The sequence below is a fragment of the Myodes glareolus genome, chromosome 6 (assembly GCF_982192425.1).
Source record: "Myodes glareolus chromosome 6, mMyoGla1.1, whole genome shotgun sequence".
In the NCBI taxonomy this organism is placed as follows: domain Eukaryota; kingdom Metazoa; phylum Chordata; class Mammalia; order Rodentia; family Cricetidae; genus Myodes; species Myodes glareolus.
Window position 1 is genome coordinate 13,078,896 of NC_142031.1, and position 14,015 is coordinate 13,092,910.

General features: G+C 50.2%; 1 protein-coding gene across 3 annotated transcripts in view; it reads left to right on the forward strand.

Moving 5' to 3' along the window:
- The first annotated feature begins 366 nt into the window (after positions 1-366).
- The window catches only part of Plekhm2 (pleckstrin homology and RUN domain containing M2), a 43,358-nt gene continuing 29,709 nt past the window's right edge, over positions 367-14,015 (forward strand). For 2 of the 3 annotated variants that reach the window (XM_087906928.1, XM_087906931.1), the window contains exon 1: positions 367-524. In XM_087906928.1, the coding sequence (XP_087763054.1) occupies positions 465-524 (60 nt within the window). In that variant the 5' untranslated portion in view covers positions 367-464. The remainder of the gene's footprint in view (positions 525-14,015) is intronic. The other variant, XM_087906932.1, reaches the window with a different exon arrangement.

Genomic DNA, 14,015 nt, shown 5'->3' on the forward strand with positions numbered 1-14,015 from the left:
CCCTGAGTGTTTGAGGTCCGAGTCTCTGGGATGCCAGGTCTAGGAGTCCCCGGGTCTATGTGATGCCGGCTCTATGAGGTCCCGGGTCTGTGAGATCCCTCCTGGGTCCCCGGGTCTCCAGGTCCCCAGGTCTCCGCGACCCCGAGTCTCGGAGCTCGCAGGTCTCCGCCGGCCCGGGACTCGGAGGAGGCGGGCCCGCCCGGTCCCCGCCGTCCCTCCCGGCCGGTGCTGGCGCCGCCCCGCCTGACATCAGTTCCTGCCGCCGCGCACAGTCCGCGTCTCCTTCCCGGCTTCGCGCTCGGGAGGCGGCGGCGGAGCGAGGCCCGGGCGAGGCGAAGCGAGGGCGGCGGGCGCCGGGGCCCGCGGCCGGCACCACGGAGTCCCCGCACGGCCGGCGGCAGCGGTTGGCGGCGGCCCCGGGCGCCCGGCGCGGGAAGCGGCGACGGGGCGGCGGCGGCGGCGCCATGGAGCCGCGGGAGGTGAAGGACCGAATCCTGGAGAACATCTCGCTGTCGGTGAAGAAGGTAAGCGGCCTCCTTCGGCCCTGGCCTCTCCCCGGTCCCTGTCGCTCATCCCCCGGGTCTGGGATCCCCGGCCACCGACCTCCCGGCGACCCCAAGCTCTGCAGGGGAAGCAGGCGGCTCCCGTGAGCACCGCGGCCTCTGAGCTATTTTTAAAAAACAAAGTTGAGGTCAGCGTTCTCGGAGCTCCCCGGTGCCCGACCCGGCCTTGCCGTGCCGTCCCGAGAGGGGCCGGTGACACCTCGGAAAGGCTCCGGGGACGACCCGACACAGAGAGCATCCCTGAAGAATCCACTGCATCCACCCTTACTCAAGGCAAAGGCCGAGGACCAGCACTTGCCTGGCGTTCTGGGGAGTCCCCAAGTCATCGTACTCCAGGATGACAGTTTAGAAAAAGCTCGTTGCAGAGTTCTGATTGAGGACTCGAAGTGCCTAGGATTGTATTTTTGGATAGTGAGTCGTGGGACAGAGTGACATTAAGATGCTTTGCGTCGGGACTTGCTAGTGTTGGTCATCGCCCCAGTTCCTGGTAGGAGTGACTACCTGTCAAGGGCATGTCCATGGGTGAGGAGACAGGCCGGTCTCAAAAGTTCGGGTGTGGTGGTGCCTGTCTGTCATCCCAGCGCTCAGGAGGCCAAAGCAGAAACCTGCGATCTAGGCTAGCCTGGACCACATAGTGAGACCCTGTCTCAAAAACAAAAAGTAATAGGTAGGACCCACAAACCAAAAAGGATCCCAAGCTGGGTGGTATTCATAGTCACCGAAAACCTACATGGACAATCAGAAGAGATTTATTTCTATTTAGTTTTTATTATTTGAACTCCTGCCTCGCCTGACTCGAAAATATGTTGCTAGCTTTCCTTTTCTGATCTTTTTTTTTAAATTATATTTTATTTACTCTGTGTATGTAAACGTGTGTTAACTCCATATATGTGGGTACCCACATGCCCAGGTGGGAGAGTGGAGGTCAGAGGACAACTTTTGAGAATTGGTTCTCTCCTGTCATGTGAGTTCCAGGCATCAAACTCAGGTTGTCAGTCTTGGTAGCAAGTGCTCTACCCACTGAGCCATCTCTCTGGCCCTCTTCTTGCTTTTCTTTCTTTCTTTTTTTTTTTAAATAGTCTCACTTTGTAGACCCAGCTGGCTTCGAACACTACCTCTCAAGTTCTAGCATTAAAGGCGCACCCCACTATGCCTGGCCTCCTTTAAGATTCCTTCTGCTTTTAGCTGGACATCGTGGCACATGACTTTGTCCAGCACTTGGGAGGCAGGGGCAGAGGCAGGCTGCTTTCTATAAGTTTGAGGCTAGCCTGGTTTACATAGTTGGTTCCAGGACAGCTGCCAGAGCCATGTCGTGAGGCTATAGCTTGAAAATAAATGAAAAGATTTCTGCTTCTGATAAGACTGCTTAGTTGGAAGGCAGCTGGAGCTATGGGTGATAGTCTATCTCAAAACAAGGAAAGCGAGTACAGCTCCAGCAGTGGACACGGAGGCCTCTGCAGGCTAAGTCTGTCTCAGCTATGCTGTGGGAGCAGCCATGGCAGGCCTGGTAAGGAGGTGGAGCCGGTAAAAGTGCTCGCAAGCCTGAGTTGGTGTGCAAGCCGGATGGCCTGGGTTCAATCCCCAGAACGCGCGGTGGAAAAAGAGGATTAAATTAAAAACAACAACAACAAAAAGTTGGAGCTGGGTGGTGGTGGCACACACCTTTAATCCCAGCACGCCTGAGGCAGAGGCAGACTGATCTCTGTTAGTTCAAGGTCAGCTTGGGCTACTAGAGCTTGTTCCAGGACAGGCTCCAAAGAAACCCTGTCTCAAAAAAAAAAAAAAAAAAAAAAAAAAGTTGGTAGAGAGATAGCCTGGTGGCTAAGGGCACTGGCAGCTTTTCCAGAGGACCTAAGTTGGGATTCCACTGCCCACACTGGGTGGCTCACCACTGCACTGCCGCTTGTAACTCCAGTTCGACGTGACCCAAGCCTGTTCTGTCTTCTCAGACACCTGCACTGTGTGCACGTATCCACACACAGAGACGCACATTCATAAAAATAATGAAAATAAACCTTTTAAGCCACAGCCGTGACCTCCAAAGACTCTGTTGGTTGAGAGAGGGATCCTTAACTAAAAGCCTTGACAAACTGGTAGAATTCTCAGAGAGAAAGAAGTAGATATTCAGGCTCGAAGAAACATCCCCCACAGAAGTGGGAGCCCCCTGGGTGATCTTCTGAGGACATTGGGGAGACAGACTAATCTGGATGTGCACCCTGGAAAAGCCACAAGCCTGGCACATGGGCCAGAGGTGCACAGACCCAGGCCCGGCTTTGGATTCTGGATTTATCACCCGGCATAATGACGCTAGCAGACCATGGAAGCTCTGTTGACATCACCAGTCAGGTTTTGCTCAAGCTGTTATAATAGGAATTCAGTTCCATGGGATGACATACCTGCGATGCTCAATGCAATGTCTGCCACACACTTAGGCCGAAATACTGTCTCGGCAGTCCCTGCGACCTGCGGCATTTCCTTGTCTTTTCTCCCTGTGGTGGGGCTGCACCCCAGAGCCTTGTGCATGTCCTGTGAACTCTCCACCATGACCTACAAACTCAGCCCTTTTTAATTTCGTTATTTTATTTTACCTTTTTTTTTTTTTTTTTTAGATAGTCCGTGCTGACAAAAATGGCCTCTGAGGGCTTTTGATCTCCCCCTCCCCCTCCCACGTGCTGGAATTACAGGTGGGCATCACCACGAAGGCGTGGGTTGCTGAGAATTGAGCCCAGGGCCTCTGGATACTGGGCAGGTGCTCCACCCACTGCGCTACATCCTGAGTGTTCCTTTTTTACCTCGCTGAGACAGGGTCTAACTACTTTGCCCAGGCTGCTCTTGAACTTATGTCCTCTTGCCTTTGGTTCCAAAATAGCTGTAATTATAGACCTGGGGCTATAGACCTGCTTCCTGTAAACTTCTTAAAGAATCTTCTTAAAGATATTTTCAAGCTGCATAACTTCACTGAAATTACCCAAGCCTTTCCTTTTTTGCCCCAGAGCAACCAACTGATGGGTGAGACTGTATTCCAGCAAAACTTTATAAAAATAGGTAGGCTAAATTTTGGCCCCCAAGCTGTCGTTTATATGCGGACACGTGGGTCTACCCTAAAAAGTCCCTGTCAAGGTGGGCTGGGGAGCATTTTCAGAAGAGTGTGACCAGGCCTGTAGTGGCCCATGTGTATTGCAGCAGCATCTGTATGTTATAGAAGGTTTGAGGGGTGAGTGTGGGCACCGTGAACCACGTGGTGATGAAACATATTCGGGTTCGTGAGTACCTTCCCGTGATCCTCATTGTTCTAGGCCAGTAGTTCTCAATCTGTGGGTTGCACCCCCCACAGAGGTCGCATATCAGATATTTACATATGATTAGTAGTAGCAATAGCAAAATGACGGTGGTTATGAAGTAGCAACAAAAATAATTTTGTGGTTGGGGGTCACCACAACATGAGGAACTGTATTAAAGGGTCGCAGTGTTAGGAAGGGTGAGGACCACTGGTCTAAGCCCTAGGAAGAGACCCTGTCTCAAAAACAAACAACCCCCCAAAAAGCCAAGACAACCCCCCAAATTTAAACAATAAAAATACACAAGTACTCAGGAGCGGGAAGGCTAGGACAGGAGGATTGCCATGAAGTTAAGGCTAGCCTAGACCCTGCCTTCAAAATTATTATTCTGATTATTTTTAATAATAAAGCCACAGGTACTTCAAGTATACAATGAAAAGTAGCTGTCCTGTGTCTCCCTCTTTTTAAACATTAGGCAAATGAATTCATGAGACATTGATTGTAGCACAGCGGCTGCATGTCCAGCCTGCTTCTTCACCTGCTTGGTTTGAGGCAGACTCCTAGGGGGTAGGCTTTTCCCTAATTTTCTTTTATTTTTTGAGACAGGTCTCTACTGTCTCCTGGGCTGTCCTGGAACTCGCTTTGTAGACCAGGCTGGCCTTGAACTCAGAGATCCGCCTGCTGGGTTTAAAGGCACATGCTCCCACATCTGGCCTTTCCCCACTTTTTAACTCCTTCTGATAGCTTTGCCCTGCTAGTGCACTGAAAATTAGTGAAAGTCCTGGCCCACTGCTTGAAATCAATAGTTTTGTTCTGTCTGCTTCCAGGGAAAATGTTCTACAAACCCCCAATGACTTAAGTCGCCCCGGGTGAAGAGCTAAATAAAATAATAGCCACACACACATTTTACCATGTGAGGTGCTTCCCTTTTCCTTCTGCTGGATTGTGGCTCTGGCCATGGCTCTTTTTCTTTGGTTGCAGAAAAGGCTGTGAAGGACCCAAGGACCCCCAGGCAGGAATCACAGTGTGCAGGCCAGCTCCGACCCTGTAGGTCACCCCATTGAGGCCCAGGAACAGATGTGAGACAAGTGTTCCCCGCTTTTCCTGAGCCCTGCTCATTCTGCTTACAATATACTTCTCTTTTTATGCGACTCTTGTGACATCAGGTTTCTATTTGAAGCCTCGTGACATTGTGGTCCTTCCCACCCCATCCTAGAACACTGGAGGCCTTGTCCATCCTGGCCTTGGCTCTAGCTTAGAGACATTCACATTGAAAGGCCTGCTCCTGGGCAAAGAGAAACGGCCACCTGCTGGCAATAGTGGGCCCCGTGGCAGACCAAGGCCGACACTCAAGAGTCAGGTGGCTCCGTTCTGTGGTGGTTCTGGGATCTCCCAGGAAGCTCATCTATTTGGAACCCGGTCTGAAAGAAGGTCAGAAAAACTGAGCATCTGCTGTCGGGTGTTACATGTTAGGTCTGGCAGCAGACTGAGTGAGGGTGCAGTGGTCAAGATGGCGAGAAAGGAACAGTGTGTATGCTGCGGGGAGGAGAAGGCCGGCCCTTCGAGGTTGCTCATGGGGCAGACCGTTTGTCCTGCTGGAGGGCTTATCTCAGCCCCACGATTCATCATCATGGTGTGCGTGTTGCTGTCAGAACTGACAGTACTCCGTACCCACAGGAAATACTGGGGGCCCCCTGTTTGCTGCACAGTTCTCCCAGGTGGCTGCTCTGGTGGCGAAGGGGCTCCCCAGTGTGGCCTTTGGAACCTGCCCTGCAGTGCGGCTAGAACTGGCGCCCTGGTCCAGCCTAGGCGGCAGTCCTGGTGGGTGTGAGCCGATGCTCCTTGCCAGTCTGTTTTCCCACTCATCCTCCTGGCTGCCTCCTGTGTGTGAATGTCTCGAACACATATGTGAGGCGGGGAAGTGATGAGGTCTCAGGCCGAGGGTGGAAAGTCACTGGTCTGTGGTTTTACCTGGGGACCTGAGCTCGTCCCTTGTCCTCTAGGCAGGTAGGTGGCCCTGCTTCCGTCTTCTCTGTCGTGTGTGTGTGTGTGTGTGTGTGTGTAGAAGGTATCTGTTTCCTATAGTCTATTGTCTTCCCCAGATAGCTGTTTAATAGTGGGAACTAAGAAAATCAAAGTAACCCATTGGCAAGGAAGGGTCTGTGCACATTTGAAATCCACACAATCCCGACCGTAGTCTGTGGAAGTCACAGGTCACTGATCAGTTTTAGCACAAGTTCTCTGCTTTTTTTTAAAAATGTTTTAATATTTTAATAGTTACAAATTCTTACATTTAAATCTTTAACACATTTTTAGTTACCACTCGTGCATGCTGTGGGGTGGGGGTCCGGCTTCATTATTCTGTGCACACAAATAATTCTGTGATTTGACTTAGTTGTCAAATCACCAGCTGTTGGAAGGACTTTTGTTTCTCCCATTCAGTTGTCTTGTCGTTTTTGTTAAAATCAGTTCACCATATACAAGTGCGTTCATTTCTGGAGTCCATTCTCTTCCTTGTTAGTGGAGAATAGTACTTGAAGTCCCGCATCTTGGTGGCAGGCGTGCTCGTTAGCTACTGAAGGGCCATGTCTATTCCCTCTCAGTGCGCAGAGGTAAGAATTGGAGGCACACAGGTACACCACCCATTCTCTCAACTGACAAGCAATTCCCCTGTAAAGCAGTCATATCAACTTTCTATTTCCATTTAACATCATGAGGGTAATTTTATCCTTCCTTTTTACGTATCTGTAAAAAAATGACTTAAGCCTGAAAAAGCTAACTTCAATTTTCTCAACGCATTTACTTATTTGCTCAATTATTTTATTTAATGTAAGAGACCATTGTCTCCTCTTCACTGTGAGGGTATTGACGCAGGACAACTTTGACCAGATCCTGCTCCTGCCCTGCTACAAGGATAAGAATTCTTATGCCTTCATGAAGTAACCCTAGCCACTGGCACCATGACACCCTATCAGCCCATTCCTCCTCACACAGACCTATTCTATGCATTCCAACACTGATTAGATTAAAAAAAAATTAAATTGCTAACTCTGTCCCAGTGCAAACAGTTTTAAGGTGGCAGAGATGTTGAGGTCGCCTGCTTGGACTCCAGTTTGTGCATGTGGAGGCTCCCCTTCCCCGAGGTAAGAAAGTGAAAAAAATATAGGTTGAACCAGAAATTTAGATTTATCAGATTCACTGTGATAATAAGACTGCTTAGTGGAAATATATAATGGGTAGCTAGAAATCTAAGTCTGGAGTTCAGACAGAGGTGCAGAGAGAAATGGATTTGCTTGTACCTGCATGGAGAGGGGTATGAATGAACTTTTAGAGGGGAAAGATAGGGTATGGAAAATAATACAATGCATGATAACAAAGTGATAAATTTGGAAGAAGGGCCAACTGTGTCAAGCCATAGGTTTATTAATGGCAGTTTTCAAAAAAAAAATATGAGTTTGGCTATGTGGAGGTTGTTGGTAACTTTAGGAGGAATGGTTTCAAAGACAGTGTAGACAAGGTCGGAATGCAGGTTCCAAGTATAGAAAATAAGGAAGCAGTCAGGCATGGCGTTGTATGTCTGTAATCTTAGCACTCAGGAGGTAGAGGCAAGAAAACTTCTAGATTGAAGCCAACTTGAGCTGTAGCATAGGACCCTATCTCAAGAAAGACTTAAAAAAGAAAAAGAAAAAGGGAGAACACACCTATCTAAACAAATACCTTTTGTTCCATCAGTTTTGATGGTGACTGAAAAGGCAGAAAGGATGCAAGGTTGTGTATTGGAACGCAATATTTTGTGTAAAGGTAAACTACTCAGTCTGCTTTTTCCCTTAGATGGTCTCATGAAGGTCGCAGGAAGCCCCTGTTGGCCTTGAACTTACTACATAGCCCAGGATGACTTTGAACTTCTGATCCCCCACTCTCCAGTTTTATATGTTCTGGGGTTGGAACCCAAGGCTTTGTGCATGCTAGGCAAGCTCCCTCCCTACTCAATGAACCATATCCCTCAGCCTTTCCTCAAACCCTTTATTTTGGGTGTTCAGAGGCTGCTGAGGCATGAGGCAGCCGAACCCACTGAGAGGAAGAGGGGATCCCACAAGTGGGCTCCTTACATTTAATCTATTCAGAACCAACTCCTGTGTCCACACCTTTCCTGTCAGCAACACCACACACTGGCAGGACAGCCCTTGTTGCCTGCCTCACACAGGGTAGACTCAAGGGCAGCGTGTCCAAAGCTGTTAATCTCAGAAAGAGCAGGGTTGGCCTTGGAACCAGTTTTCTGGCTCCTGCTTTTTTCCATTTCTCTATGATGTCCGCCTTAAAATAATAGTCTTGTCTCTCTAGGTCGGTCTTTATAATGTATCGAACAATGGATTCCATCATGACTCATATGTGTGCATCATTATACTTTGCTCATGTGTGTCCCCTACTGCACCCTCTGCTCCCCACCCCATGGGTTAGCCTTGTGGGCTGGCCCGCTGTACACGATTCGTGTTTTATGAATTCTCTGGGTGACTGCTGTGTGCTGAGCGCTCTTGTTTCGCTAGGGATCAGCAATGAGCCAATCCTGGGAAACAGGTACATTCTAGGGACAAACACGAGGCAGGTGGCAGTGGGGGTCTGTGGGGATACGTCAGTGAGTGAAGTGTGCAAGGACCAGCCTGTGATCACCAGAACCCACTGTAAAAGGCTGCCCATAGGGCCATGCTTGCCGGCACCTGTGAGGCGGTGACAGCGGGATTCCTGGGCTTCACGGCTAGCCAGCCCCGCCCACCCAGTAAATTCCAGGCCAAGTGTGAGACTTTAGCTCAAAAACCCCAAAGTGGACAGTATTCCTGAGGAATGGACATTAGAGGTGGTCCCCTGACCTCTGCATACCTCCACACACACAAACATAAAAAAAAAAATAAGTCTTTAGTTTGTGTTTGTTTTTTGAGGTAGGGTTTCTCTGTGTAACCTTGGTTGTCCTGGAACTTGCTCTGTAGACTAGGTTGGCCTTGAACTCACAGAGATTTCCCTGCCTCTGCCTCCGGAGTGCTGGAACTTACACCACCACCTTCTGACCATGTAAAAAGCTAAGAGTTACAGTGGCTGGATGTGTACCCCAAGCCCTCTCCCCTATCCTTAAGTAGCCATGGTTTGTAACCTAGAATGTTCCCGACTGGCTTCCTCACCCTCTGTTTGCATTTTCAACCTGTAATATTATCTGACTAGACCATGGCATTGCATGGGCCTTGGACTGGAGAAGGGTCTCTGCCATGTTCTCTAAACTAACATTGTGTTTAGACAGTGACCTGGGTGGCCATTTTCCTTTGGCGACACACTGCTTGGGTGGGGGAAGCCCTCACCAGGTCATGCAGGCACAGTGGAGAGAGGGAAAGGGAACTGAAAGAGAGCGAGAAGCAAGGAAAGTACAGCTTGGGAGCCGGGTTTACAATAGGTTTTGAGAAATCCCTCCCCTGCATCAGCATGGCCCACAGCACCGGTGACAGAAAACAGGCAGGGTGTCTGCCAGCCTCTGCCAGCGCCAGCCTAGAAGAACGGAGCAGAACCCCGTGCAGTGTGTTTTCTCAGGCCTGTGCCTGCCTTCTCGGCCTCCGGTGTTTGCCAGGGGCTCTTGGCCTTGGTTCCTCCCAAAGGGGTTCCTCAGGCTAGGCTAGTGGGAGAGGACTTGGCAATCTGGGCCACCTCTTTCCTGGAAGAAGTATTCAACTACTTAAAGAATTGTTTTGAGGGCTAGAGAGATGGCTCAGCTGTTAGGAGCACTGGCTGCTCTTGCAGATGACTCTGGCTTGGTTCCCAGCCTGCACGTAATGGCTCACAACCGTCTTTAACTCCAATTCTAGGGGATCCAACGCCCTCTTCAGGTTCTAGACATGCTATGGCCACATACACAGATACAGGTGAAACAATTTATACACAAAACTTCTGTTTTCAAAAAAAGAGCAAAATTATTTAGTTATTGTTTGTTTTTTAAGACAGGGTGTGTAACACAGCCCTAGTTGTCTGCTTTGTAGATCAGGCTGGCCATGGGCTCACAGAGATCCACCTGCCTCTGCCCAAGTGCTGTGATTGTGTGGAGGTGTGCACCACTACTGCCTGGTCCAGCTGATGCTCTTAGCCACTGACCCAACTCTCCAGCCCTTAATTTTTTTTTTTTGAAATAGGGTCCCATGTATCCCTGTGCTACTGAGAGTGACCGAGCGTCTGACCTCCTACCTCCTCTGTGATAAGGCGTGTGCTTCCTTCTCTGATGTACGTGAACACTGGGCCGCTGCATGCTCAGCGAGTGCTCTCCCAACTGAGCTGCGTCCCCAGCCCAGGCTCTTAGAAACCACGTTCTGTCAATTTACCTAAGAGATCTGCCCTCCTCAGCCTAAACAAGGCACACACACACAAACTCCAGAACCTGTTTCCCTTTTTCCCTCAGCTGCTTCTCAGTGATCTGCCAGCCTAGTGTAGTGTCTGCTGCCATCCAGGGCTGCAAGCAGTGATTTGGGGAGGCAGCGGGAAAGCTGTAGGACCCAACTCCTGTATGTTCAGCAAGCTTTAGTTTTACCGGTATTGATTCAAGGACAATGCAGGTTAGGGCCAACAGACCCTTTAGGGGTGACTGCCCCCAGAGACATCAATCAGCTCAAGGACAGGAGTGCCATGCCCGTGAGGAAATGAGACTGGCCCTGTGTGAATCTCAAGGTCTCTCATTGGTTTTCATGCAGGGTGATTTTTGCGCTCTCTGGCTTCTTGGGCCACTGTAACTGGTTGTCACTGGGAATCTGTCCCTGGGTAAAGCGGAGTGGGACCTTAGGGTAGAGACTGTAAAACCAGGAGCCTGAGGCAGAAGCTCTGCAAGTATTGCTGGAGCTGCCGACAACCTGTGCCTGTACACTAATGCTGTGGAAGAAGGAAGCAACTAGAACATTCCAGCACTGTGGCCCAGGTTACTAAGCCCCTTGAAACCCGTGCTTTACCTCAGGTGGGATAGAAGCAGGGGGAGCAGCTCTGGGGTCTCAGCACATGTGGCCAGGTGGTATGGAAGATGTCTTTGCCTTCCTCGGCCATAAAGCAAGGGATCTGGTCCAGGGGTTATTTTTCTGACTTTCCAGTGTGTGTGTGTGCGCACATGCACACTTTGCTTGCTGCCACACACTACCCCCCGCTCTCTGGGTCTCTCGCCTTTCACACGCCATCCTGCATGGGGCATCTTTACTGAGGTCGTGGGAAACTGCTGATGACCAGATGGTTGTCTTAGAAACGCTTGAATGTCAGAGTTCTTCCACCCTGGCCAGTATCCGGTCCTGACTAAGACCATGCTGTTGGCAGTGGTGTTCTGCTCCTTGGATCACATGACACAGGCATTATTATTCTTAAGGAGCTTCGTGGGATTGGGGATGCAGCTCAGTTGGTTAAGGGAAAAAAAGCCAGTCTAGCTTGCATAAGGCTTGGGTTGTGCTCACTAGGCGTGATGACAGACACCTCTAACTCAGCATTTGGGAAACTGAGGCAGGGGGAAGGGACATTCACAATCATCCTTGGCTGCATAGTCAGCTGGGACTATTTGAGATCCCCTTTCACACCCCTAAAGAAGCTTCATTAAAAGAAAAAAACCCTCCACCTTGGTTACCTTGTTTGTGCATTTTTACCATACACCTGTATATCTGTTTGTTTTTGATAGACTAGGTGTTGGGTACCAGTCTTTCCCTTCAAGACTCTGGCATCTGTGCCTGAAGATGGTCCAGACTTCTGATCAATATTAAGCTGGGCTTGGTTGCAAAAGTTTGTAAGACCATCTCATTGGGAAACTGAGGCAGGAGGACCTCAAGTTCAAGGCCAATCTGAGTAACCTATTGTATCAGTCAGTGTTCAGTTGCTGTGAAGAGGCACAATGGCCAAAGCAACTCTTGTAAAGAAAGTATTTCATTGGGGGCTTGCTTACTGTTTCCAAATCTCAGTCCATTAGCATTGTGGTGGGGAACGTGGGGGCAGGGAGCATGGCGGCAGGGAGTGTGGCAGCAGGCATGGTGCTCAAGAAGTAGTTGAGACTACATCCTGAGCCATTAAGCAGAGAGAGACATGGACCTGGCGTGGGCTTTTGAAATCTCACAGCCCACCTCCAGTGATATACTTCCTCCCAAAGGCCACACCTCCTAATCCTTCCCAAACAGTTCCCTGGTGACCAAGCACTCAAATATATGAACCTGTGGGGGGGCCATTCATAATCAAACCTCTGCATACTAAGGCTATGTCTCAAGATGAAAGTTTTAAAAGGATCAGATTTATGGAGGCCCTCCTGAAGGGACATAGTCACACTGGCTCTTCTCCATCTGTCACTGGTTGGACATGTTCTCTTTTGGCCTCTTCTTGAGAAGTCTGGGGATCAGAATTTGAGGACACCCCAATTCCCAAGATGATAAATGGTGCTGTGTGGTTCAGCCTGTGCTGCTCCTCCGAGGAACTGCATCAGAAAGAGCAAGTGTCTGTGACGCCGCCAGAGGGGTTGTAGACACAGCAGTTCCAGTGCCTGACAGGCTGAGGTGGAAGATTGCAAACCTGAGGCCAACCTGGCGTACAGTGAGATCCCTGACTCAAAATTACACAAACAGAAAGCCCTGCGGTCTGTCCGGTCAGTGACCGTGCCTGGAAGAGAATTCCAAACTGCAAGGCACTTCAGGGATACACGATTGCTCACACACCAGGCCACAGCACTGAGGGAAGCTTCGCATGTAGACCGCAGACCCCCAGAGGATCGCTCTGTCCACCCCAACGCTCATTCGAGCTCATTTAAGTGTGGTTCCCATTGACTTAATTATTTAAAGGGTAACAGGTGAGGTAGCAATCTGTCCTTCATTGGCTTCTGGACCTGGAACCTGGGTTCTCTTAGCAGTGGGCCCTCAGAATATGCGTGTTCTCGATGAGGCCATCAGGAAGGCTGCTGTCACGGTAACTCCACCCCTGGCAGCAGAAGAGAGATGGGTCCTCCATGGTGTCAGGCTGTTTCTTTTGTTTTTCTAGGTTTGTACCGTCTGAGTGAGCAGGGATGAGGCAGGTGTGAGGATGGGGCAGGCTTAGGGGCCAGTCTGCCTTGTGACTGGCAGGTCTCTGGAGCCTCCTAGCAGCCGGGCGGTTAAAACAGCCTTTGTACAGCCCTGGTCCATCACGCCTTGCACACTGCTGGTGTTGAAGCAGGGTTTATCCTGCCCTGTGAATACAGGAGTAGGACCCACCTTCTCCCCGGGGCAGCCTCACTCAGTGGCAGAACTGGGGCCTGGGTCTCTCTCTCTCTCTGTCGGTCTGGACAGCTTTGTGGCCTCTTTCAGGCCTGACTGACCAGGACACAAGTAGAGAGGTCACCTGCCCCCATCTTTGCACTGGGTCATTTATGATCTTACACAGCTACCCTTTAACCAGCCCAGAAGGGTTGCCCGGGACCTGTCACAGGGACCTGTCACGGGATTCAGTGTTTTGGTTTGGTTTTGGTTTTGGTTTTTTGAGACCGGGTTTCTATGTGTAGCTTTGGCGCCTGTCCTGGAATCGGTGTTGTCTATAGGAGAGGTCTCAGGACAGGGCGTGGAACCCGCCCTGGTCACAATGCTGTGCGTCAGGCAGCTCTTGGCTCAGTGGAGAGTGCCAACCACGGTTCCCTGAAGTCACGGGGCTGCTGCAGTCATGTGATGACCAGTCTCCCCAGGGCGCTCAAAGAGTGCATCTCCTGGCTTTAAGGGAGTCGAGGATGAACCAGGCAAGCTCTCCCCAGGCCTGGTGCCTGAGCACACCCCCAAATGGAGGACAGAGTAATCAGCTTAGCTAGTCCAGGGTCTGGTCTGAGAACAGGCAGGCAGCCTTAAAATGGGCAGCTTTACAGAATAGTAGAACAGTCCCTCTTTTGCCCAGCTGATTTTGCTTTTTTGGTATTTTATTTTATTTTTTGTCTTGTTAGTGTATTGTGTGTGTGTGTGTGTGTGTGTGTGTGTGTGTGTGTGTGTGTGTGCAAGTGCCTGCAGAGACCAGAATAGGGAGGTTGACTTCCCTGGAGCCGGAGTTACAGACATCTGTGAGTCACCTGATGTGGGTGCTGGGATTTGAACCCAGGTCCTCTGGAAGAGCAGCTAGTGCCCTCAGCCACCGAGTCATCTCTCCAGCCCCTTGATGGTTTTAGCTTTCCTCTGGTGGGAACTTT